Source organism: Castor canadensis, chromosome 1, assembly GCF_047511655.1.
Source record: "Castor canadensis chromosome 1, mCasCan1.hap1v2, whole genome shotgun sequence".
Lineage (NCBI taxonomy): Eukaryota > Metazoa > Chordata > Mammalia > Rodentia > Castoridae > Castor > Castor canadensis.
In genome coordinates, this window is record NC_133386.1 from 54,067,036 (window position 1) to 54,094,383 (window position 27,348).

At 36.7% G+C, this 27,348-nt stretch overlaps 1 protein-coding gene across 7 annotated transcripts in view; it reads right to left on the reverse strand.

Moving 5' to 3' along the window:
* Afg1l (AFG1 like ATPase) overlaps positions 1-27,348 on the reverse strand; it is a 211,823-nt gene that overhangs the window by 20,049 nt on the left and 164,426 nt on the right. For all 7 annotated transcript variants that reach the window (XM_074077264.1, XM_074077257.1, XM_074077290.1 and 4 more), the window contains 2 exons: positions 12,698-12,768; positions 12,341-12,441 (listed from right to left, as the gene is read on the reverse strand). In XM_074077264.1, the coding sequence (XP_073933365.1) occupies positions 12,341-12,441; positions 12,698-12,768 (172 nt within the window). The remainder of the gene's footprint in view (positions 1-12,340; positions 12,442-12,697; positions 12,769-27,348) is intronic.

The following is a 27,348-nucleotide window of genomic DNA, read 5'->3' on the forward strand; positions in this document are numbered from 1 at the left end:
AAGCAAGTAGAAGGTAAAATCCAGTCCATTATGTTTGCCAATCCACATGCCCTATTGAAGGGGTAACATCCACGTTCAGGAAGGGTACCCTTTTTCCCATAAAGGCATGATTTACTCTCTTAGCTCCATGCTTATCTGGAGGGGCAGCAAATCTAATGCACATGAAAGCTCCATACACAATAGCAGCAGTGCCAGTCTTGCACATCTTCGCCAGTTTATCCAATACGGATCTGTTTAAAACTGACTCCCTCAATGTATTATTTCTAGCTGAGGAAGGTTCTGATCGGAACTGTACTACATCGTATGGCAGCCCTCTTACATGACTTCAACCATCTCTCTTGCCTGCGCACACACTCCTCTCTTAAAGGAGCCTATGTTCCAGCATTTCTCTTACATTCTTGGAATAGGTGAACGTGGACCATAGGGGTCTTCTTTTTTTAGCACTTTCAAGATGCCCTCGCACCTTTCCCTACTTCTATTGCTTCTGATCACTTTATTGTTCCCCTGGCTGCTTTTTTTTTTTTCTTTATCTTTGGTTTTCAGAAATTCAACTATGATGTGACCAGGCGTGATTGTCTTCATCTCTGCTAGGGGTTTATTGAGATTCTGAACTCTGTAAGTGTGTATCTTTTACTAATTTTGGAAATTTTTCAGCCATTATTTCTTTAAAAATATTTTCCTTTCTTCTGGCAGATCCTTTCCTTCTTGGACTATGATGACATGAATTAAACTTTTTGATATAGTTTCTTACATCATGAGGCTGTGTTCATTTTTTGCAATCTTTTTCTCCCAATTTTCCAGACTGCCTAATTCTTATTGATCAATCTTCAAGTTCACTAATTCTCTTATTTTCTATAATCTGGTATTAACACAAACAGTGAATTTTTAAAGTTTTTGGTCTAGAACTTTTAGTTTTTAGTCTTATAATTTCCATTTGATTCTTTTTTATATTTTCAGTTTCTCTGGTAAGTTTCCCCAATTTTTCATTCATTATCAGTATATTTTCCTTTACATCTTTGAGCATAGACACAGACGCTACTTTTAAATTTTGTCTCTCATTCCAATATTTGTATAATCTTTGGGTCAGTCTCTGTTATGTTTCCCTGTCACAGTTTCTTGTGCCTGCGTGTACCCAGCAATTTTGGACTATACTCTAGACATTGTATATTATATGGTGTGAAGACTTGGGAGTCTTTTTTGTTATTTTTGAGAAAGGGTCTCACTATGTAGCCCAGACTTGCCTTGAACTCACAATTTTCCTGCCTCTGCTTCCCAAACTGCTGGGATTACATATGTGCCTGGCTGAGACTTTGGATTGATTCCTAAGTGTATTGATTTTTTTTGTGTCTATTTTAGCAGCTAATTAAGTTGGTTACTATCAAAGTCCAAACTTTGTTTCTTCTATGAGGGACAGCACTGAACTCTGTTCAGTTTTGTTGTGCCTTAGCTATACATGTAGATTTCATGAGCCAGACCAAGATTTGGGCACTGTGCATAGGAAGAGTGGGAGAATTTCAGGCCATTTCTTGGTGATGCTCTCCTTCCTAGACTTCCAGCTGCTGTGGTCACTCACTTGCTTCCCTCTGCTCCTCAGGGCAGGAGTGCTGCCAGTTTCTACTGAGTTTTAGATGCCCATATGAGGCAAATTGTGATCTATCTTCAGGAAGAGAAATTCACTACTATCAATCCTACCTTCCAAGTGGTGACTATTCTCTACTTTCTCTGTGCTTTTGGTCAGCACTGTTTTCTGGTTAGTTATTTTTTAGATTCTGTCCAGAGTTTACAGATGTAATTACCAGGTGGGTTGGTCAAATAGAAGCTACTCTGTCATTAATAGAACTATAATCCTCCTGAGGCTGGAGTTCTCTAAATATACTCTGTGATTTCCAACTGTTTTTCATAGAAACATAAAACCTCAGAGGAAGAAATCATAAAACTTATCCTCATGATCCCCTTTACTTAGAAGGAACTGAAGGGGGTGGATAAAGGAGAATGATGGAGAAGGTGAATTTAACTAAGATATATTGTAAGCACTTTTGTAAATGTCACAGTACAACAGTAATATGCTAATAAAAATAAAATTTTAAAAAAGAAGGAATGGAATAGCCATCCCTCATAGATACAAAAGCTACTTTTAAATTTTGTCTCTCATTCCAATATTTGTATAATCTTTGGGTCAGTCTCTGTTATGTTTTTCTGTCACAGTTTCTTGTGCCTGTGTGTACCCAGCAATTTTGGACTGCCTCACATTCTAGTGATTTTTTTTTTTTTTTTGGTCATACTAGGGATTGAACGCAGGGCCTTGATGGCAAGTACTCTACCACTTGAGCCATCCCTCCAGTCCTTTTTGCTTTATTTTTCAGACTAGTACTTTTTGCTTGGTCTAGCTTGACCAGGATCCTCCTACCTATGTCTCCTGCATAGCTGGGATTAATGATGTGAGCCACCACATCTGTTTTTTTTTTGTTGAAATGGGGTCTCAGTAACTTTGTTGCCTGGGCTGGCCTCAAAACACGATCCTCCTAACTGCTGGGATTACAGGCACGAGCCATAGCATCTGGCTTGGAGACAGATCCTTATTCACCTTGCTACCCCCTACAGAACTGCTAGGTTTCCACTAAGAACTCAGCAAATATTTGTTGGATGATTATGGAGTAGTGCTTTATAATTTAAAAAGGGGAGGATTCTGTGTGTTACACTGCATAAAGCAACTTAAAATATCTAGCATGTTAGTTTATTACTCGAGTTTTATTCCTGAAAGTCGGGCCTTTCCAAGAGGAAATGCTGTTTTGCCAACCCTCTGGAAAATGCTGCTGGTGAAAGTCCCAGCCTTTCCTGAGTACACAGCCCATAAACCTTCTTAAAGCATTACATGCCAGGTCCCTCCTCAAACCTGAATGACTCTCTGTGGATCAGAAGTGTCTATTTCTGTTTTTTATGATGGGGCTATCTGAAATTTCCATTTTTATTGCTCTTTTCTCTCTAGCATGCACTCTGCTCTCATTAGGCAAACATCTTCTGTCCCCCCTGAAACGTAGAGCTTGGCCTCAGATCATGGTTCAAATACTTTTAGTCTCTGCTCATCTAAATCCCACTCACCTTTCAAGGTCAAGATTAATTTCCTCTTTAAATCTCGGATCTCCATGGAGCTTCCCCAACCTTAGCACTCTTCCTTTTAACTCTGGTTGCTTTCATAATATGCACTTAACTAGTGAGCACAGCTCCTTAAAGTATACTGGAGTAGCTGAAAGGGGTGAGAGAAATGAGCTGATCATATCATGTGTTTTCCCAGTAAGGCACTTGGACCCAGAGCAGTTAGGCAATCTGCCTAAGGCAACTCAGCTCAACAGTTCTGAGTAAGGTCTGGAATCCAGGTTGCCTGATTCACTTGGGCCTCTTTCCACTGGACTACCATTTGGAATTTGGTTCATGTAATTTCTTTTACTAAACTGTGAAGCCTTTAAAAGAAATTTTTTACACTTATTTTACATTCCTCATAAAATAGACATACAGATGTGGACGCACTTAAGAAATAGTTGCTGACCACTGAATCAAAGTAATAACCTTGAAGGGGAAATAGTAGGGATACTTCTTGATTAACAATAAAAGACAAAAGAGTTAAGTAATATTTGCCTCTAAAATATGTGGCAATCTTATAATTCCTATGATGTTACTGCTCATTTCTAGTTTTTTCCTCAAAATATTTTGGTTGATTTAATGTCTTCACTGAACTATTTTAAAAAACAAAAATTGTATATTCTAACAAATTCTAAACCTTTTTCAATAAAATATACCTTAAATTAGTAGACTGTCCAGTGAGGCATATTCAATGACTATTCAAGGAGAATTATAAGCCCAAAGCTCACACAATTTAAAATCCACAGCCATAAACAGCAGCATCAGAGAGGCTGTTCTTGCCCCAGGTTGGGAATAAAAACTAGCTGAGACTGTCCTGTCCAAACATGTGTCCTATAGCAAAACAACTGCCATGAGAAAAAAGTAGGAAAGTGTGCTCTCAACCCAGCTTTTCTCTACTCCTTGATTCCTCCCCATCCTCTTTTTCTTCATGGAAATGTCCCTAATTATTCTAAGTGGATATAGCTTTCAAATTTCTAGTCTAGCCCCTCTTTTATGGACATTTCTCTAAAGTCTTTTATTTTTCTTTTTTCCTTTAACACAGTAAAATACAAAAAAATATGTCAACAACTTTTAACTCAATACATAGTGATTTTCTTGAAAGACACAAATTAATCAATGATTGGTACAAACCTCCAACTTTATAGAGAATTCTTTTTTCTTTTATGCCCCAAATTTTGTGATAAGGAAATAAACTTAGGTAAAGAGTTACTTGTGTATACTTACCTTTTTAAAGTCAAATTATGCTATAGGCTAGTTAGGAAATTTTATTCCCAAAACCTTTATCATTCTAAGAACCCATATGAAACTTGTTAGGTCTGGGTATGCATGATGAAATTTTACACCTAGCTGAGTATGTCCTATATGCCTTCTTACACATTTAACTACACCCCCCAAATTGTCACTGCAAGACAAACAGAGGCCCATAGGGAGACTCAGTATTGTTTTAAAGGTAAGATAAGATGCCTGTCAAGGTACCTTCTTACAGCAAGACAATGATACTTTAGTGTAAGAGTTCACTAGGAATGTGGCAGGAAAGACAGAGAACAAAAGACTTAGGGCTCATTTGTGACACTAGTTTCATTTTCCTATAGGAATCAGACATATTCCCTATTAAGGTCTTTGAGTTATCACTTCTGCCCTACCTGTTACCTCCGCTTTAGCCAGTCTAGCTGGCCATTTTATTTGGACATGACATTGCCAGGGGTCAGCATAGGTGGGAAACGAGCACCCACAAATCATCAATGCTAGCAGAATGTTTTGCTATGGGAAGGTAAAGGGCCAAGGAGATTTTGGCTATTGCAGCTCTGCTGATTATTGCCCTTATTCCGTTATGCTAATAACCACTGCTGGCATCCAAACACAATCAGCCTTGAGTCTTGCCCAAATACTATAGATAAAAGCTCTTCACCCTTTAGCATTTCCTGACAGTGTATGAAACACAGGACACAAACAAGATGTAGTTCCCAACCAGTGGTTTCTTTTGGAATAAAACCAAAAAAAGCATTAAAAAACAAAGAGAAGGGACGTGCCGCTCAACAATCCCCACAAAGATGCTATTTGGTACTGCTATAATCCCAGTGATATATGATATAGTTAAGATTAGACAGAAGAAGGTCAATAACATGTACCTGATGGACCTTCGATCCTCAAGTACTAAGATCCAAAGAAGAGAGCGAGCTAGCAAACAAGAAGTTGACAGTGAACAACATGTACAGCCATGCATATGCATCAACTGATATATTTTCTGCCCACACAAGGGAGGGGTGAGGATAGGTAAGACACCTAAAAAACTAGCTAGCATTTGTTGCCCTTAATGCAGAGAAACTAAAGCAGATACCTTAAAGCAACTGAGGCCAATAGGAAAAGGGGACCAGGAACTAGAGAAAAGGTTAGATCAAAAAGAATTAACCTAGAAGGTAACACACACTCACAGGAAATCAATGTGAGTCAATGCCCTGTATAGCTATCCTTATCTCAACCAGCAAAACCCCTTGTTCCTTCCTATTATTGCTTATACTCTCTCTACAACAAAATTAGAGATAAGGGCAAAATAGTTTCTGCTGGGTATTGAGGGGGGGGAGCGGGAGGGGGTGGAGTGGGTGGTAAGGGAGGGGGTGGGGGCAGGGGGGAGAAATGAACCAAGCCTTGTATGCACATATGAATAATAAAAGAAAAATGAAAAAAAAAAGTACATTTTACAGATATTAAATGGCTTGCTCAAGTCATTTTCTGAATAAGTTAAAAAACAAAACAAAACAAAAAAAAACACTAGGTCTAGAGACTATGGTTTCTGACTTCCAAGGCAGGGGACAGAAATGTTATGAATGGTTCAAATGCAGTTGGTTGTCCCAAGTAGCAGAATAAAGAATGATCTTAAAAAAAAAAAAAAAAATTTTCTGCCCAGACTTCTTCCAAACACACCTGGCTACCTGTCATTATTTTTAAGACACAAATAACAAACTGCTCTTGCAAATAGTTATGTGTGAACACAGTTATTGGTGGAAGAAACAATTTTCTGCAGGTGTAAAAATTATATTTCTCAATAAGGAAAATTCAGGTATAAGCCAGTTTACTCATTAAGCCTTTAGAATTCAGCTTTGGGTTGCTTTCTTTGAAAATGATTCTTTTATTTTTGGTTCACAAAAGTTTAACCCTAAAGCAAACATCTTGGTTTCAGGACCCTTCTATACTCATAAAAATTACTGATGAATCCAAGGAGCTTTTGTTTATGTGGATTATTTCTTCCAATGTTTACTATATTAGAAATCAAAACTGAGAAAAATTTAAAACATTTGTTAATTCACTTAAGGTAACAATGAAAACCCATTACATTAAACCCATAAAATTATCATAAACAACACTTTCATTAAAAAAATTCATTTTCCAAAATGAAAATAATCTCATAAGAAGGGTAACACTGTCCCACATTTAAAAAAATCTCTTTAATGTCTGGCTTAATAGAAAATAGCTGGATTCTCATATCTGTTTCTACATGTAATCTATTACAATTAAGTTGGCTGAAGTAATTAAGAAAATCTGATTATGTAGATATGTAGTTGGAAAATGGAAAAATATTTCAAGAGCCTTACTAGATAATTACAGATATTATTCTTTGATGCTACATGCAAACTCAATAAGAAGTTCCTTCCAAAGAGAATATTATGTAAAGGGGAATAAAGAATTACATTAGGGTAGAAAAACCTGACAAACACTAGCTCTGACAAGTGTGATGAAGGTTGACACTGATGTGACAGGCCATGTTGACAGGGTAGACCCTGAAAATGATGTCATGAAAATACCTCTCAACTCTGTGGACTTCTTCCAAAAGCCCATCATTCCAATCTATCCATGAGCAACACATCAGACACATTCCAAATGAGAGATACTCTACAAAATACCTGACCAGTTTCTTCAACACAGTCAAGGTCATCAAAAACAAGAAAAGTCTCAGGACTGTCATAGTTAAAAGAGCCCAAGGAGACATGACAACTTAAAGTAATATAATGTCCTGAACAGGACCCTAGAAAATATAAAGCACACTAGGCCAAAATTAAGGAAATGTGAATAAAGTAGGTACTTTATTAACAATAATGTAAAAATTACATTAATAATAAAGTAAAATTGTTTCATTAATTGTAACAAATGTACCCATTAATGTCAGAGGTTAATAAGAGGGGCAACTAGATTTGGGAGCAGATGAAAATTCTCTGTATTATTTTCTTAATTTTCCTATAAACCTCAAACTGTTCTAAAAAATAAAGTCTATTTTACATTTTTTAATACTTGACAAGATGTAGTTTTTAAGATGTTAGTTACAAAGTAGAATCCGAAACAGTGTCAGTATACTTTCTGAACTGTTAAATTTCATTAGTCATTTTTGCATTTTAAGTGGATTTTTTTATCATGTATGATTTTGTAAGAGCATGCATTTGGTTACTGGAAAATAGTGGTTCAGTAAGTTAGACCTTAAATATTGGCCCACTTGATTAAACAATTACCAAAATACTTAGCTAGAGGTAGTGGTATACACCTGTAATCTCAGCACTCAGGAGGCTGAGGCAGAAGGATCTAGAGTTCTAGGCCAGCCAGGGCTACATTGCGAGACCCCATCTGAAAACAAAGCAAAGCAAAGCAAAGGGAAACAAAACAAAACAAAAACTTACAACAACACTGCATTTGTTAATATCATCAACAATCTCAACAGAAAAAAAATGTTTAGGAACTGGGAAGCTGTCAAGCTCAGGAAGGCGGAAACAAGTTTTCCAAAGTCTTAGTTTTTACTTGTTTTCTCAAATTTTATCAGTAGAAACAAATATTGTCAGTTGTTTTACTTGAAATCACAGTTTTACTCATTCACTTTCAAGAAAATGTCTGCCAGATCTGAATAACCACCGTTTGTCTGTCACTCAGTCTTTGATGTAAAAACAGCATTCTATGAAATAAAGTGGCTAGTTCAGCTGGCAACTCAAGTGACTGCACAAGGGTTTTTCCTCAAGACAACCATCATATCTGGTACTCAGCAGAAGTGTTTTATCACAGAGAATACTGAAAAGGTATGTTCTCAAGGTTGAGATTTAACAAAATTATTTTTACTTATTCTTAAAGGTGATACTTAAATGGATATGGTTTTTTGTTTATTTTTGTGGCTCTTTGTTTTACTGTGAGTGCATGGGCATGAAGAATACAATAGGGTTTCCAGCTACTGTCTTGACTTAGGCTTGATTCAGCAGTTTTACCCTTCATGGTTTTTGTATCATTACTGTAAATCTCATCCAATAAAAAAGGTAAAAGGTGTCCTAGTATTTGCATAGAGAGTTTAGACCCCCAGAAGTTTATGAGCCACACTTCAGAAACCACTGATGTAAGTACCACACCCTCTGATTAACCCAAGGCAGTGTCAGGGTAAGGAAAGGAAAGTTCATGTTATGTCCCCAGAGTTGAACCAGCTTCATTTTCCTTTACCACATTTCTGAATGAGGAAACAAAGGCTGCTCAAATCAAACATACTCTCCTTTACCCTCCCAGTCTTCTGAGGCAACACTTCCCAACCTTTTCTAAATTGTGGCAGGGAGAGAAAACAGTAATAGTTAAAGAATAAAGGGATGAAGCCCTGGCTTCATCTTGCACCTGGAGGTGCAAGAGGGCAGAGGGCCAGCAGCTGTACCATTCCTACTGGTATGCCAAGGCATGTGAGCTGGACAGTTCTGCACTGACATTCTCAGCACAGGGGGCTCTCAGGACTGAGGGCCTTTATTTCCCAGCCAGCTTCGTGCTCACAAAAGTCTCAGAGCTTAGCTCAGATGTGGAAATTCACAACATGCCAATCTTCACAGCGGAAGTCTAATTTCTATTAATGATTTGAAGCTTGTCCAGACCATTTTCAGAGATAATGTAAAAAAGAACACAGAATCTGGCTGCAAAACTGCCAATGACTTGAAGCACTGGCTTTGCCACTTACAAGCTGTATGACCTTGGGAACATAATCCAACATCTCACTGCTTCAATTTCTCTCCCTATAAAACAGGGACAATAGTGTGTATCTACTGTAAGTATCAAGTGAACTAATTTATAAAAGGTGCTTAGAGTGATGCCTGATGAATGGTTCTGTTAGCAGGTGGTGTGGGGTTTCCTAACTGAGCATGACAGTGTTGAATTACAGACTGGCAAAGAAAGAATCTTGGAGATTACAAGATGTTAACCTACAGGATTGCGAATCTGAGAGACTGTACTTGGAACAGTGAGGGAAGAGGTGTGTAAAGGGCAAAGTGCCAGGGTCTTTTTTATTTTACTTAAGGCATATGTAAGGACTTCTAGCTGAATCCTTCTTTTACTTTATCATGACACCAATAGAGCCTGGCATGGTGGTGCACACCTGTAATCCCAGCTACTCTGAAGGTGGAGGTAGAAGGACTTCAAGTTCAAGGCCAGTCCTGGCAATGTTAGTGAGCCTGTATCTCAATAACAAAAGGGCTGGGGGCTACTTGGAAGGCAGAGATACCATGGGGTGAGGGGCAGGAGGGAGAATCCAGGCAAAAGTACAAAACTATCTGAAAAATAAAATAGAGTAAAAATAACTAGGAGTGTGGCCCAAGTGCTAGAGCACTTGCCTAGCAAATGCAAGTATGGGGCCTTTCATTCAAACCCCAGTACCACAAAAAACAAACAAACAAACAAACAAACAAACAAAAAAAACAAAAGAAAGAAAGAAAGAAAGAAAAAAAGGGCTGGTGGAATGGCTAAAGTGGTAGAGTGCCTGCTTAGTAAGCATGAGGCCCAGAGTTCAAGCCCCACTACTGCCAAAAACATACAAGCAAACAAAAGTGGGGGGGGAGGGTGGTGGTTCAAGTGGTAAAGTACTTGCTCAAAGACCCTAGTTTTAACTCCAGCACCACATACACACAAAAATACTAATAGGTGAGTTTCCAACTAATATATTTAAAAATCTATAAGTTAATTATTTTTCCCTTGGGTAGGCCCATGGCTCAAAAATAATCATCACAGACTGTTAAGTCATTTGCTCCTCACCAAAGGCTTTTTCTGTGATGATGTCAGTAGTGGTGGTGGTTGTGTGGATGTCAGCCTCCCAGAAAACTCGCTTAGGCAACCCAAAGTTGGGACTGCCTCAGTCACACCACATGCTTGCCGCTTTACCTGAGGTTGGATGTATTTTATTTCTTTACTGAATGTTTTTTGGGAACTATGTAGCCTAGCTCATAAGATCATTACAAGTCATGAAGAGCTTTGGGCTGCATGTGAAGCTGAATGATTTCAAAGATCCTCTTTATGAAAGTATTCAAAATCTGAATTGCCACAATTGTAAGGCTGCAAAAAAAAAATGCAAAATCATCATAACAAGAAAATAGTCACAAATGAACTGACCGCTTAAAAATGTAGCCCTTCCTCAGGAACTGACTCTGTCCCGCAGGTCAGTGTCTTTGTGGATCATTCAGAGCTTGTGTGAGATAGTAAACGCCTTACAATTAGAATGTAGAGAAAGGGCAATGTTAGTCCCACACTGAGGAGCTGCCCAAGCTGAAAAAGGAAATAATCATCAGGACAAGGGCACTACGAAAACAATTTAAATTTTTATGATTTAAAAGAGGATATTAAGAAAATGGATGTAATCCTTAAATGTTTTCACAAAAATGATTACCAAATCATGAAGTAAGGGATGTAATAGTTTATCATCCTAGAATTATGTCAAGAAGGTTACACCAAAAGTAAACAGAAATCTCTTAATTGTTTACTCTAAGTATTTACTTCACAGTTGTTATTATAATCCATACTTTTATCAAATGAGATAAAAGTGACATGTTTATAAGTGCTATTTTCATTTTTCAAGATTAAATCCCAAGCAACTTTTATACAGTAAACAGACTAAGAAGGTTTGGGTCCCTAAGTAGCTTTTGTCTGATATGAAGTCTTTTGAAATAATGAGCCTATATTTTAAAATATAGATAAATGCTCAGTACCTGTTCCAAGAGAGTTCTCGTGCCTCCTTCCTTAAGATTTAACAGCTCTGCCCTTTCCCTGCCCTCAGCAGGTGACCTTCTACAGAAGAAGGAAGAGCTTCACCTTTGGATGCATAGATTATTCTCAAGTGTATTTCTCTGGCAAAGTGAGTAACACTTAAGTGTAAGCCTTAATATAATTCTGTCTGGATTTATTATTATTAGATTATCAGGATCTTCATGAGATAGGATTGACCCAGTAGCAGACCGAAGGGTCCATGTCAGATAGAATGGGATCACTGACAGGATAGCATTACCATCCTGTCAGTGGACCCTAATTGGTTCTGCAGTGCTAAACAACTGCAGATTGGCTTCATCTCTCTGTTTGAAAAATTATAAATTTATGCTTGCTAGAAGTAAGTCACTAGCTTTTAAGATAAGTATTCGTGAAATGGCTGGCAGGTATAAGTAAGAACTTTCTCTTCCCCCTTACTGCAAAACAGCTCTTCTTTTTATATAAAAATTATGCTCAATTGAGGAATGATGCTTAAAGTTATACTTAATTTTGATTTGCTTCTCTCAAGATTGGTAAATATACTGAATATTCATAAGTACGAAGAAGTCCAGAAGGCTGAAAAGACAGAATTCATCTCTATAACAAGTCTGTGATGAAAGTCTTTCTTATTTATATGAATGAATGTATGTATGTATGTATGTATGTATACATTATCTGTAGAATATTATTTATAATACAGGACAGATGTCACAGTTTTGGAAATTCACTCCCTTTGACCCTGATCCAAACAGGTCAGATATCATGGTAGAGCAGATGGGTGATGAACAAGGAGAACTGATATTTTTTTTATGTCGTGCTTCCTCCATGAAGTAATCATGGTATTACTTTATCTTCCTTTTTTTCCAATATACTAACTTCACCTTGAATTTTTTTAAATCCTCATGTATGATTTTTACAAAATTGTCTTTACTGATTTTATTTTTGCTTCCAGCAACAATTGACAGTTTTTTCTGCATTTCTAATTTTTGCTTTAGAGCCTTTCTAAGAGCAAATTTTGTGCCAATCTTATAAAAAGCACATGACAAATATAAATGAGTATTTCCCTTAGTGAGACTTTTATATCAGTCCCAACTCTGTGAATTGTATTTTAAAATGTGAAACAGGCAGAGAGGAGAACATGAAGTATTTTAACATGTGAAAAGGCCAAAGAGTCTGGACGTGCCTGGATACTTACTCTCTCACACAGCTCTTCAAATGTGCAGTCGGCAACGGTTCCACAGGCTTTATTCAGCCGTAGCTCTCTGCCTTGCACTTTTAGAATCCTTGGTCTAGTTACTATGGGAACATGAACAAAGACTCAATCTTGTCTGGATAATTACTATAAAATTCATCTCTTACAGATAGGAAATGCATAGCTTGATGAATAATAGCACATGATTCAACACATAAATTAGACAAAATGCTGATACAATGACTGCCACTTGAGCGTGGCATCAACCCATATACAGCAATGGAACTTATTAATTGGTCAGTGGAGATTGGGCATTGTGTTCTAAATGTATTCTCTTTCAAGAGAAATTAACTTACGTACAATCATTTTGTTTCTGAGCCAGCTCATCAAACAACTTATCCATGACAGCCTCCACATCAGCTTCACTTGTGCTACAGTGAAAAGAATAATAGAATATGAAATTAATAACACTTGAAGCCAACATCAAACAGCTGCCTGAGCCTGCTTAGCTTTTTGCCCATAAAAAAAGAGAACAGGATGTTATGCTCTAAATACAAACATTAGATTTAGAATACACTTAAAAGCAGAGAATATTAACTCTCAGGTAGATGATTCTGCCTTATTTGCATACACTGAAAGACTTCTGTGCTTCTAGCTGTTTCCAGTAATGAGACGATGCAGGCAGAGTAAATCCATTAATACTATGTGTACACAATGAGAAGAAAGCTTCTGGCTCTCTCTTGCATGCAAAACAAGAGCAAATAGACAAGGCAGTCAAGCATCCAGCAAAGTATCCTTTGAAATCTCTACTAAGAGGGTACACGTGAAATTAAATATTGAAGCTGCTTTAAAAAAAAAAAAAGAAAGTAAAAGAAAAACCAAGTCAAGCTACTGACTGAGAGGATCAAACATCCAGAATTACTAGCTTCATAATATCAACTTGATCTGTGCATCAATAACTTTATCAGACTTCTGTAATTCTGAGGACTTATGTAAGCATAGACTTCTATAAGCATAGGGCAATTATAGATCACACACTTTCTGTCAAAAGTGTTCTTGTTGGAAATTCCAGAAAACTCTCTCTGTGGTGCCCACCATCATAGTTATTACAAAGTTAATCTCATCACACAATCTTTTGTATTCTAATTAGAAATCACCATATGGTTGAGGGAACCCACATACAGAAATGTGATAATGCTATGGCCTTTTTTCTTCTCACTTTTTTTTTAAAGAGGGGTTGATAAATTAACAGTCAATAAAATAAAATAACTAGTTAAAGAAAGAAATGCCGTTTAAAAAAATTTTAAGTGAAAATGTAAGTTTACTCCAATTCTAAATAAAAAATTATACAGGATGACCTGCCAATATGCTTAATTTTGACACATAAATCACTCCTAAGTACTTGGGGAAGCAACTGTACTAGATTCTGGACATCTACTGTAATAAAGTCTTATTAAAGATTCATTTAACAATACTATTTTTTTAAGATTAAGCTTAAACAAAACTATTCTGTCTTGAGATAATTATCAAGTGGCAGACATTTAACATGAAACATCTAGTTCTCTGACTCCCCCATAGTAAATGTCTTAAAAATGTAACAAAGTACAGAGTCATAGGAAGAACCTGGAACTGTCATATTCCAAGTAGTAACCACTGCCACAATGGATTTTTTTTTTCATTTTTCTTTTATTATTCATATGTGCATACAAGGCTTGGTTCATTTCTCCCCCCTGCCCCCACCCCCTCCCTTACCACCCACTCCACCCCCTCCCTCTCCCCACCTCAATACCCAGCAGAAACTATTGTGCCCTTATCTCTAATTTTGTTGTAGAGAGTATAAGCAATAATAGGAAGGAACAAGGGTTTTGCTGGTTGAGATAAGGATAGCTATACAGAGCATTGACTCACATTGATTTCCTGTGCATGGGTGTTACCTTCTAGGTTAATTCTTTTTGATCTAACCTTTTTTCTAGTACCTGTTCCCCTTTTCCTATTGGCCTCAGTTGCTTTAAGGTATCTGCTTTAGTTTCTCTGCATTAAGGGCAACAAATGCTAGCTAGTTTTTTAGGTGTCTTACCTATCCTCACCCCTCCCTTGTGTGCTCTCGCTTTTATCATGTGCTCATAGTCCAATCCCCTTGTTGTGTTTGCCCTTGATCTAATGTCCACATATGAGGGAGAACATACGATTTTTGGTCTTTTGGGCCAGGCTAACCTCACTCAGAATGATGTTCTCCAGTTCCATCCATTTACCAGCGAATGATAACATTTCGTTCTTCTTCATGGCTGCATAGAATTCCATGCCACAATGGATTTTAAAAATACCATTTGCAATGGTTAACTTTGTAAGGGAAATGCTATTTTACTTTCATAAAGCATGTATGACATTTGAATAGTTGTATTAAAATAACTAGATGATACTACAGAAATGATTACAGAGATGTAAAATTAGATTTAAAGTGTATTAAGAAATCATACAAGCCAATGTAAATGTCTATGCCCACACCAACTACAGATATGTTTCGATATCATTCTTAAGAATTCATTTGGAACCATTTCCACCTTGCAATGAATGTACACAAACAGAGTCACTGGAGAATTTCAATATTCACTTTTAATGCACATACACACACAGGAGAGAGTAATGGTAGCCACCTAGCATATCTGTTTGCTTTTATTAAGTCAAGCTCTCCTTAAGCTAGGCATGTTACTCACTATAGTAGGAAAACTAAATTCTGAAAAATAATCCAGACAGATGACAGTTAGGCCTCCAGAACTTACTTGGTGGTGATTTCTTTTTCACTCTGTGCTCTTGTATAAAACATTATTACCACGTGGCTCAACAGACTATTTTCAAAACACATCTTCTAAGTCATCTGTGAAACTACTGTATGTTATCACAAACAGTAAAATTGTATGTGAAATAACAAAAAATTATTGTTAGCATTTTTTATTTTGGTTTTTTTTTTTTTGAGACAGGGTCTTGCTCTGTATTACAGGCTGGCCTCAAACTCATGATCCCCCTTGCCTCAGCCTCCTGAGTGCTGAAATTACTGTTAAGCATCACCACACGTGATACAAAATTATTTTTATTTATAACTTGTCTTATAAGATTTCAATTATATTATCACAAACCCAGAAGTTACAAAATGTAAAATATAAATTTTATTGATGTTTAGTAGTGTAAAAATAAAAGCAGTCCATGTAAGTTACAACTGTTATCCATCTAAGTTGAATTGCACTTGGTTTCTAGGAGTTCTATCAACATAGGACAGAAACTTCATATTATCTTAAAAGCAAGAGGGGCTTGTGCATAGTTTTGGGCTTTTTTAGGCTTATCTATACTGATATAAAATAAATAAGGATATTGTAAAAGGAATCTTATTTTCAAAATTCCTTACCAAATAACTTGTAAGAAACACTAGTCTTCTCACACTCCATCTAGACTTCAGGTTTACCTACTTAACACGATATATTCATTGGAGTTCATTAAATTTTTTTAAGGAGGAGAATTAGAAAAATAAAGAGAAAAATATAAGCCTGTCTATATTTAATTGTTATGTATTTTCATAGCCAATTTAAAACATCTCTAGATACAGTTTATACTTCCAGTAAAAATTTTAGATGAGTCTAAACTATTTCAGTGTGTCACACAAAGAATAACAAAAGGTATCATTTGTTGAACTACATGTGACTAACTTACCAATGCTTATAACCTTACCATGTACGTTATATATCATTTCATTTTCACACTAAAGAAAACTGAGACTCAGAGAATTAAGTGACTTATCCATTCTAAATACATAAGAATTAAATTTTCTGTATAACAGAAAGTATTATAGAAGGTTTTTTGCTTTTTGCAGTGCTAGGGATTGAACCCAGGGCCTTGCACAAGTGCTCTACAACTGAGCTACATCCCCAACACAGAAAGTGCTATAAATAAAATGAATAAGGCATTACCAAATGGAACAGGAGCAACATTTATGGCATAGATTAGTATTATCAACAGATAAAAAAGTTAATGTCCCTATAGAAAAACTACTAAAGGACTCAAACAGGCTAATTATATAAAAAGATAGCTCAAGAAGCATCTGTGAAAATCATTCATTCTTACCAGTAATAACAAATGCACTGGAATTCCTAGCCAGAGCACTTAGGCAAGAAGAAGGAATAAAAGGAATACAAATAGGTAAAGAAACTGTCAAAATATCCCTATTTGCAGATGACATGATCCTATACCTTAAAGACCCAAAAAACTCTACTCAGAAGCTCCTAGACACCATCAATAGCTACAGCAAAGTAGCAGGATATAAAATCAACATACAAAAATCATTAGCATTTCTATACACTAATAATGAACAAACTGAAAAAGAATATATGAAAACAATTCCATTTATAATAGCCTCAAAAAAAAAATCAAACACCTAGGTGTAAACCTAACAAAAGATGTGAATGACCTCTACAGGGAAAACTATAAACTTCTGAAGAAAGAGACTGAGGAAGACTATAGAAAGTGGAGAGATCTCCCGTGCTCATGAATTGGTAGAATCAACATACTAAAAATGTCTGTACTCCTAAAAGTAATCTACATGTTTAATGCAATTCCCATCAAAATCCCAATGACATTCATCAAAGAGATTGAAAAATCTACCGTGAAATTTATATGGAAACACAAGAGGCGACGAATAGCCAAGGCAATACTCAGTCAAAAGAACAACACTGGGGGTATCATGATACCCAACTTCAAACTACATTACAAAGCAATAACAATAAAAACAGCATGGTACTGGCACAAAAACAGACATGAAGACCAGTGGAACCAAACAGAGGACCCGGATATGAAGCCACAGAACTATAACCAACTTGTCTTTGACAAAGGCGCTAAAAATATACGATGGAGAAAAGACAGACTCTTCAACAAAAACTGCTGGGAAAACTGGTTAGCAGTCTGCAAAAAACTGAAACTAGATCCATGTTTATCACCCAATACCAGTATTAACTCAAAATGGATCAAGGACCTTAATATCAGACCCAAAACTCTACAGTTGGTACAGGAAAGAGCAGGAAATACTCTGGAATTAATAGGTATAGTTAAGAATTTTCTCAGTGGAACCCCAGCAGCACAGCAACTAAGAGATAGCATAAGTAAATGGGACTTCATAAAACTAAAAAGCTTCGGCTCAACAAAAGAAACGGTCTCCAAAATGAAAAGACTACCTACAGAGTGGGAGAAAATATTTTCCAGCTACACATCAGACAAAGGACTGATAACCAGAATATATAGGGAACTCAAAAAACTAAATTCTCCCAAAACTAATGAACCAATAAAGAAATGAGCAAGTGAACTAAACAGAACTTTCTCAAAAGAAGAAATTCAAATGGCCAAAAAACACATGAAAAAATGCTCACCATCTCTAGCAATAAAGGAAATGCAAATTAAAACCACGCTAAGATTCCACCTCACCCCTGTCAGAATAGCCATCATCAGCAACACCAACAACAGGTGTTGGTGAGGATGCGGGGAAAAAGGAACCCTCTTACACTGTTGGTGGGAATGTAAACTAGTACAACCACTCTGGAAAAAAATTTGGAGGCTACTTAAAAAGCTAAACATTGATCTACCATATGATCCAGCAACACCACTCTTGGTGACTCTGTGTCACCAAAAGACTGTGACACAGGTTACTCCAGAGGCACCTGCATACCCATGTTTATTGCAGCACTATTCACAATAGCCAAGTTATGGAAACAGCCAAGATGCCCCACTACTGACAAATGGATCAAGAAAATGTGGTATCTATACACAATGGAATTTTATGCAGCCATGAAGAAGAATGAAATGTTATCATTTGCTGGTAAATGGATGGAATTGGAGAACATCAGTTTGAGTGAGGTTAGCCTGGCCCAAAAGACCAAAAATCGTATGTTCTCCCTCATATGTGGAAAGTAGATCAAGAGCAAACACAACAAGGAGATTGGACTTTGAGCACATGATAAAAGCGAGTGCACACAAGGGAGATATGAGGATAGGTAAGATGCCTAAAAAATTAGCTAGCATTTTTTGCCCTCAGCGCAGAGAAACTAAAGCAGATACCTTAAAAGCAACTGAGGCCAATAGGAGAAGGGGACCAGGAACTAGAGTAAAGGTTAGATCAAAAAGAATTAACCTAGAAGGTAACACACATGCACAGGAAATTAATGTGAGTCAACTCCCTGTATAGCTATCCTTATCTCAACTAGCAAAAACCCTTGTTCCTTCCTATTATTGCTTATACTCTCTCTCAACAAAATTAGAGATAAAGGCAAAATAATTTCTGCCGGGTATAAGGGAAACATGAAGATAATATGGTATCTAAAATTTCTAAGGGAACATTATTGTCAAACTATCCATGCTCAAACTGTTAATCAAGTAAAATGAAGACATTACAGGTATTCAAGACCACAAAAAAAAAAATTTCCCATGCACATTTCCCAGAGGTATACTTGAGGACTACTTTGTCAGAACAAGGAAGAAGAGCTCTGTTTCTAGGACCAAGTAAGTTCCACTCCAGGCATTCGTCCTGCTCATCATTGACTACAACTATAAATTCTGGACAAAACACAAAATGGGTACCTAAAGGCATTGAATAGTGAACAGAAACAGGCAGATCCTGGTGAAGAACTGACTTGAGAGGGAAAAATATGTGGTGAGTTACTCATTTTTATAGGTTTCCAACTGAAGACAGACAGCATGGTCGAGACTGCCCAGGGCAAGTAAAACACTAATAGAAAATCTGTAGTCCTGGTATAAAGAACCAGTGAAGAGTCAGGGACACTACACATCTGGAAAATAAGGGGGAATCCAGAAAAAGTGTTTCAAAATTCCTAGTAGATATTAATACAGGGGTATGACTTCCATTTTGGATTGATCTTGGTGGAATCATTAAGAGTATGTCCTAAATCATTTTTAATTTCAGTATAATGTCCATATCGCTTTATGTAACCTCATTTCCTTATTAACATGTGTCTGGTTTCTTTCACTACTATGCTTATGAGACTAATCTATGTCAATGTCTGCAGGAGTGGTTTGTTTTGTTGCTACACTATCACATGATAATTCCATAATTTATTATTTCATTGTTGATGAGTACATTTATCTTCTAGAGCTATAATAACAAAATATCACTGACTGAGTGGCTTAAATGACACAAATTTATTTTCTCACAGTTCTGGAGACCTCTCTCCTTTACTTGCATATGGCTGTGTCTCATTGTATACATGCATGTCTGTGCCTAAATTTTCTCTTCTTATAAGGATATCAATTATATTGGATTAGGACATACCATAAGACTTCACTTAAAGAGTATCCACCTAGTAAGCACAAGGCCCTGAGTTCAAACACCAGCACTGTATCCCCCCCAAGTCCCCAAAACAAACACCTTAATTACTTCTATCAAGGTCCTATCTACAAATACAATATTATTAGGGATGAGAGCTTTGACTTAGGAATTTGGCAGGGGGGACACAATACAACATAACTCAGTTCATAACGAGTAGTTCAAAGTTTGGGAACACTATGAATGATGTTCCTGTGACCATTCTGGTAAACTTGTAACTTAATACATATGTCTATAGGCCTAAAGCTAGAAGTACAATTGCTGCTTATGGGTACCGCTTAGTTGACAGTGCCAAACAGTTCTCTAGGGTGGTTACAGCAATGTTTACTCCGACTCACAGTATACAGAAAGTTCCACTTGTTCTATATCCTTGCCAGCAACCCAGAATTTTCCACCTCTTTCCATTTTAGTGATTATGGTGGGTGCATTATAAGTGACTTCAATGTAAGTTGCTCCAAATTATTTTTCAACATAGACGGGGCATAGCATACAAATATAAATTAATTAATGAAATAGTTAATCGGGGACATTTTCTTAGTCAAAGGTTATTTTTATATACATAAAAAATTTAAATCCATTTTTCAACACCATTGTAAAAAACTTCAGCCAGAGAAAATCCCTCTAACTTCAAAACAGGGAAAGAAAATATGTCATTTACAATGAAGATTAAGCTGGAACAGCAGCAGTGAATTTCTGACTCCAGGGCTCTCTCATCAGGTCAGTACTGAAAACATTTTAAAGGTATTAATATTACCTTACCCTTAAAAATCTATATTCAGAAATATAACCAGACTATGAGGCTCTAAAGAAAGGCCAGGATAGCTAACTTTTTAAAGCATCAAGTATTTGGGACATAAGACTTATGATTGGCAATAGGCCTATTCAGAAAATAATAAATAAATATTCAAAAAATACACCATGATATAGATAACACAAGAATACAAATGATGACTAAAAATTATACTCAAAGTACAAACATAATTGAAAAATATTTCAGTCTCACCAGCAAAACTTGAGGAAGCAGGAAAATTTGATGCCTGGTAATCAACAGTCGTTGTGTGGAAAAACCATAACATGAAAATGACCTTCGTTAATAGGTTTTTCTCAGGGTGAAAAAGGGAGCTAATGGACTGGCAGTGTGGCTCAAGCAGTAGGGCAGCGCTTCGTGTGGAAGTCCTGAGTTCAAACTCTAGTACTGCCAATAAGGACAACAGAAAGGGAGCTAAATTTAGAGTTTTCTTTTGGGGCTATAAGACTACAAATATCACAGACACTGAAGCAAATACCTTATTCAGTTTTGTATAGCTCTGTTTTGACCACAAAGAGGCATATATTGAGGAAGGGTGACTGGGGTAGTATCAAAATGATCAGGAGAAAATAATGGAATTAAGCTCAGATGCTATGAATAGTATTCTCTTTCCTCTCCTGAGGGAGACAAAAAAAGAGTAGGGATAAGGATTGAACTTACTTCTTTTAGTCCCCTTGAACACACTGAATCTGGGTAGTTGCTCATTGCTGGGATTCTACCATTATAGTAGACCTTGGTACCGATAACATGCAAAAAAGCAAATCTCTCCACAGATAATAAGTTGACCACAACAAGAGAAAGTCATTTCTGATGTGGAAGCAAAGTTATTCTTTTCTGAAGAAAAAAAAATTTTAGAGGGGTGGGATAGCCAGAGCACAGCACAAATCCTTTTCTTTTGCTCTGCAATGCCCTGTTGAAATCCACCCATCTTATTGATTCTATCACCTTTTGTTAAGCTCAGAAACTGCAATGGAGGAGCAGGCTTCTATTTTCTGTTGAGTAGCACCACTGTGTATTTAAGTCAGAAAAGCCCTGGAATCAACCACTGTTTAGTTGCCAAGAAATTTGGCATCGACTCCTACAGGAATCCTGTGAGTACAGTACCCTGGATTGAAAGCCTGATTGCTTTGGAAGTATGAGAATCATGATTTCTTTTTCCATATTAAATCAGTAAACAGAGATGAAGAAATCAGTCAGTCTGATTTTGAGAAAAATTTCTACAGCTGAAATCAGGCATTCAACATTAAATTTAGACTCAAATATTGCATGTCAAAAAAGACATTATTGTTAAATCATTTGAAATTCTCAATGAAAATTCCAAAACACTTGGAGGTTTCTGGAACAGGGTCACACATGAATTTAAATGGAAATTAATTTCTTCAAGAACCTCCCACTTCATTAGGATTGACTCAAGGGAACAGAATGCTACCCACACTTTGCTCCTTTATCCCCTTTCAAAAATCAACAGCTTGTTAAGGTATCAACAAGTAGAATAGGGTTGGCTTTCCTTAGTCCCTCTCTCTCCATGTTCTCTATTCCAGAGAGCCAAAGTTGATTTGACAGAGAAATTTCCCCTTCCTCTTAAAGTTCTTTGCCAAACTTTCCTGGCAGAGAGCCTTTTCACTCTACTGATTCCTTGTGCATTCATACTGGATGGCTCTTTGTCTTCATACCAAACATAATCAGGGGCTGGAGACAGGTCTAAAATTAAGTTGGTTTATACTTGCCTTAATATAAAATAGACTTGGTTGCATTTCAAATCCTGTAGGTTTGTTTTACATAACGGAATCAGATGTTAGAATGGATTTTGTCCCAGTATTTATCTTCTCAATCACTCAAAGACTTGAGTGACTGTTCAAAGATCCATTTCAATTTCTAAATTTCCCACCCTTCTCAATCACCTGGAGAATAATTGACTTGGTTTCATTAATCTCAACCTATACATAAAGCAGAAAGTGGGATCTAGCACCTTTAGCTCTCAAATTCCATACCTTTGCCTCCTTTTCTCAGCCACAAACTCCATACAAAATGTCTATCAAATCTACATATTATATTTCTCCAAATAAGTCAGTAGTGTAACGTACAATTGCAACTTGGTAGCTCAAAAATTATTTCTGCTTAATAAAATTTCAGAAATGCTATAATGATCAAATACTTTAAAACACAATAAAGATAAAGGAGGTTGAAGAGTAGAAAAGAGAGGCAAGGGACTTTTAATAGCTAAAAAGCATACATAACAAGTAACTAGAGACCCAGAACTTTTGCCAGATCAGCTTTTCTTATGCTAGAGATTGACCTCTAGTTATAACTATGGTCTATTTGAGGATGAAATAACAAGGAGATAAGAATTATAAAAAATTCGAAAACACTTTTTTCTGTATTCTTACAAATATACATTTTTATAAGTATGCATATAATCTACTCATATGCTCATTAGCTGTATACATGATATTATTTACACTTTAGTAGATGAGTAGCATCATACAATTAGATACTTTTGTCAGTGTGTTTTAGCTGGAAATGATGGGCCAGCTCTGCTCTGTGACACCAAGTCTGTGTGGCCAGCTAGAAAAGAAATACTATGATGTGCTGTTGTCAAATTATGTTCAATAAAGAAACAGATGTGCTAACAGACTATAAAACCTGGTGTTGAAGTCTACACAAGATGAACTGCTTTTGCTGCTGTGCCACTTTCTAGGTAGTATTTCAAATAGTTTTAAACATTTGAAACTAATTTTTTAATTTAGTAATCCTTGAGTTAATACAAGATTAATTCATAAATACTTAAGTGGTTATCCAAATTATGTCAAATAGGACAATTTTGTGGTTTTAACAGACATAAAAATTTTAAAAGTCTACTTGATTATGTCCTACAGGATATAAGGCAAGAAGTTGTTATTTAAAATACATAGCTATAAGTTTGCAACAAAGACTATTCATAAAGTATCAACAGGAAATTAGGGAAGAAAGAGGACATTGCTATGAACCTTATAGACATAGAAAGGATTATGAGGGAATACAAATTAATCATCTCTAATCTGAAAACTTCAGATTTTGGATTATGGATGCTCAACCAGTAAAGTCTCTGCAAATATTCCAAAATTTAAAAAAATTCCAAAATTGGAAACACTTCTGGTTCCAAGCATTTTGGATAAAGGGCACTCAACATATACTATGAACAACAGTATACTGACAAATAAAATAACCTACATGAAGTGGACAAATTATTAGAAAGATAAACTACTAAAATTGACTCAAGAAGAAAAATAATCCATATAGAAGAGGAAGGAACATTCCCAAACTCATTCTGTGGGGCTAGAATTATCCTGAGAGACAAAGACATCTCCAAAAAAGAAAACTAATGACTACTACCTCTTTTGGCTATAAACAAAATAATCCTCAACAAAATATTAACAAGCCAAATTGAGCAATATATAAAAAGGATTATACACTATGACAGTTATCTTTTGGATCTGAAGTGTCCTCCAAAGGCTCATATGTTGAAGGCTTGGTTTCCGGCTGATGGCACTATTTGGAGGTGGTGGAGCTTTTAGCAGGTGGGACCAGTGGAAGGAAGTTAATGGACATGCCAGGATCCTTTCTACTCTATCTTCACTTTCCAAGGCCAAAAAGTAAGCAGCTTTGCTCAACCACATGTTCCCTGCCACAATATTCTGTCTTGCCACGGGCCCAAAAGCAATGGAGCCAACTGACCATGAACTGAAACCCTGAGCCAAAATAAACCTTCCTCCTTTTAAGTTGTCCATCTCAGATATTCTGTCACAATGATGGAAAAGCTGACTAATACGATGACCTAAAGATACTTATCCCAGAAGTACAGATAGATTTAAAATCAGAATATCGGAGGAGACTAAGATGATGGAGGGCTAATAGACCACAGAACTCTGAGCTCTCACAAGTCAGAAACAAAACTTCAGGTTTGTGGTAGAAAGGGCAGGGGAACCCGGCTTCTCCACTAATATGTAGGCAAACTAATATACAATGATGAAACTTTAAATTAGGTTTTTACAGCACAAAATTTCCCAGAAGCCAGGGTGCTGTGGCTGCTGGCTTCCATGATGGTCCTCTGGAGAGTGGTTTCTCCCTTCTTTTTTCTTTTTCCCTCTCAGAAGAGAAGGAAAAAAATTCAATGCAGAGAACTACAGAATGAGTTGGGAAAGTACCTGGGCTGTCCTGGACCCACCAAGATTCATGGATGTTGAACCTCTGACTGCCACCTGTGACCCAGGCCAATGATGTCAATACCACCAAGAGAAACTACAACCCATTCAGGTGAGCATGCTGTACTATCTGCTCTGAAGGAAGCCATACAGTCCAATATAGCTTGTGAGCAGATTATATCCCTCCTGGACAAAGCTGGTGGCCTAATAAACAGAGGGAAAATTCCAGCTCTCTTGGTGTGGAGGAGGGTCAGCTCAGCCTGTGCAGCCTGGGAAAAATAACAAAACATTGGACCACCTTGGAGACACTGGTAGTGAGCTGAAACTAACAGCCTTCCAAGAGAAAAGCATTCAACCAAACAGCTCACATATCAGCTCCTCTGGGGACCACATCAGAGAACCTGTTTACTCAAATGGCTGACCCTAACTGCCTGCCACCCTCCTAAAAGGCACCTGGGCTTAAACATCCTGTGTGGAACTCCCCCAAACCTGTCCAGTAGAGAGGGGCACCACTGATTACCACCCAGCCCAGCATATTAACCCTAAGAAGGGGCAGGGAGCCAAAGAAAGCACCTGCCAAAAGAGACAGTACCTGGATTAGAAACTGGAGGGAAGCTACCAGTGAACTCAGATGAAACCCACTCCTCTCCACAACAAGGAAGAAACTGGACATATATTTGGATAGCTATCTATCTATCTATCTATCTATCTATAATTTTTTGCTACTTATCTCCTTTTTCTTTTGAAATTTTAATTTGCTTAGCCCTCCCTCTCTTGTTCCTCGTTCTTTTCCCTCCCCTCAATTTTTTATTTTATTCTTTTTTTCCTTCCTTCCTTCTCCTTATCTTCCTCTCCTCCCCCTCCTTCTCCCACCACTGTCCCTATCTCCTCCACACTAGTCACTCACTGAGCAGTCTGTCAAACCAACTTTACACATTACTCCCATCATTCCTATCCCTAAGCAATCTCTGACAACATCACCCTCTCCTACCATGATTGAACTACATCTTTACACAATTAGAGCCTATTACCCTATAGCTCCCACACCTCATAACTCTTCTGCTCCTCACTCTATCCCCTCTCCCATCTCCTCTTTTTTTTCCATCATTTTTATTACCTAAGTATCAATCTCCATGAAAACAACTGTTATTTCCCCAATGCCCACTGTTTATAGATAATACTGTCAAGGAATTTGTATATTATGTAAATATCATGGAATACATGAATTTTGTATTGCTAGGTTATACCTCCATGTCAGTGAACAGAAACATTACAACAACCTAGCTAATAACTAAGCTAGCCACAGCATAAAAATTAAGTCAAGGGAAAGAACAGTTGATTAAAAACCCCAACTAACACATGAGCAAATCTCAAAATAGAAATATGGAGAATAAAAGAAGGCAGGGGAATATGACTCCTCAAAAGGTTAACAATTACACAATAGAAGTTTTGGTGGCAGTGAAAGGGATAAATCCTTAGTCACTGAGGCCAGAAGAATGATAATAAGAATGTTTAACAAGCTTAAAGAGGACATACAAAAACTACTCAATGAATCCCAAGAGAACATGGGAAAAAAGTCTAGAAGACACAGAAACAAGAAAATGAACTCAAAGATTTCAACACACATCAGAATGAAACTAATGAAATTGTTTTTAAAAAGTTAAATGAAATGAAGGCAGTATAAGATGTGAAAGAAGAGCTTAACAAAAATATGAAAAAACTCAAAAAAAAAAAAAAGAAAGAAAGAAGGAAATAGAAACCTTGGAAACAAAAAGGTCCTTAAGTCAAATAAGAAAATACAATTGAAAGCCACTCCAGCAGACTGGAACAAGTGGAAGACACATTTTCAGGGCTCAAAGACAGTATAGATATTAAAGAAAAAACAGAAGAATACATAGAAAAATGAATGAAGAGCTGTGAAAGGAAGATGCAAGAATTCTGTGACTCTATCAGAAGACCAAACCTATGAATCATGGGCATTGAAGAAGAAGAGCTGCAAGCCAAAGGCATATGAAATATACTTAACAAAATAATAGCAGAAAACTTCCCAAGTCTTGAGAAAGAGATACCCATCCAGTTACAGGAAGTCTATGACATCAAACAGATATGATCAAAACATAGCCTCTGCATGGCATATTATAATTAAAACAATTAGCACAGAGAACAATGAAAGAATATTGAAGACTGTAAGAGAAAAATCAAATAACATATAAAGATAAACCAATAAAAACAACAGCAGCTTTCTCAAAGAAACTGTAAAAGAAGGACATGAAGTGAGGTATTTCAAGCACTGAAAGAAAATAATTTCAATAGTAGGATACTCTACTCACCAAAGCTATCATTCAAAATTGAAGGAGGAATAAAAACCTTCCATCAAAAACAAACTAAATCAATACATGACCACTAAACCAGCACGCCAGAAGATTCTCAAAGGAATCCTACACACAGAAGATGAGAATAAACATAGCCATGAAAGGATGGGAATTACTAAATCTCAAGAGAGGAGCAGACAAGTAATTAGAGAGTAGCATAGAATTAACTGCACATAACACAACAAAAACAACTAAATGACAGGTATTAGCACATACCTCTCAATATTAACGCTGAATGTTAATGGCCTCAACTCCCACATCAAAAAACATTGATT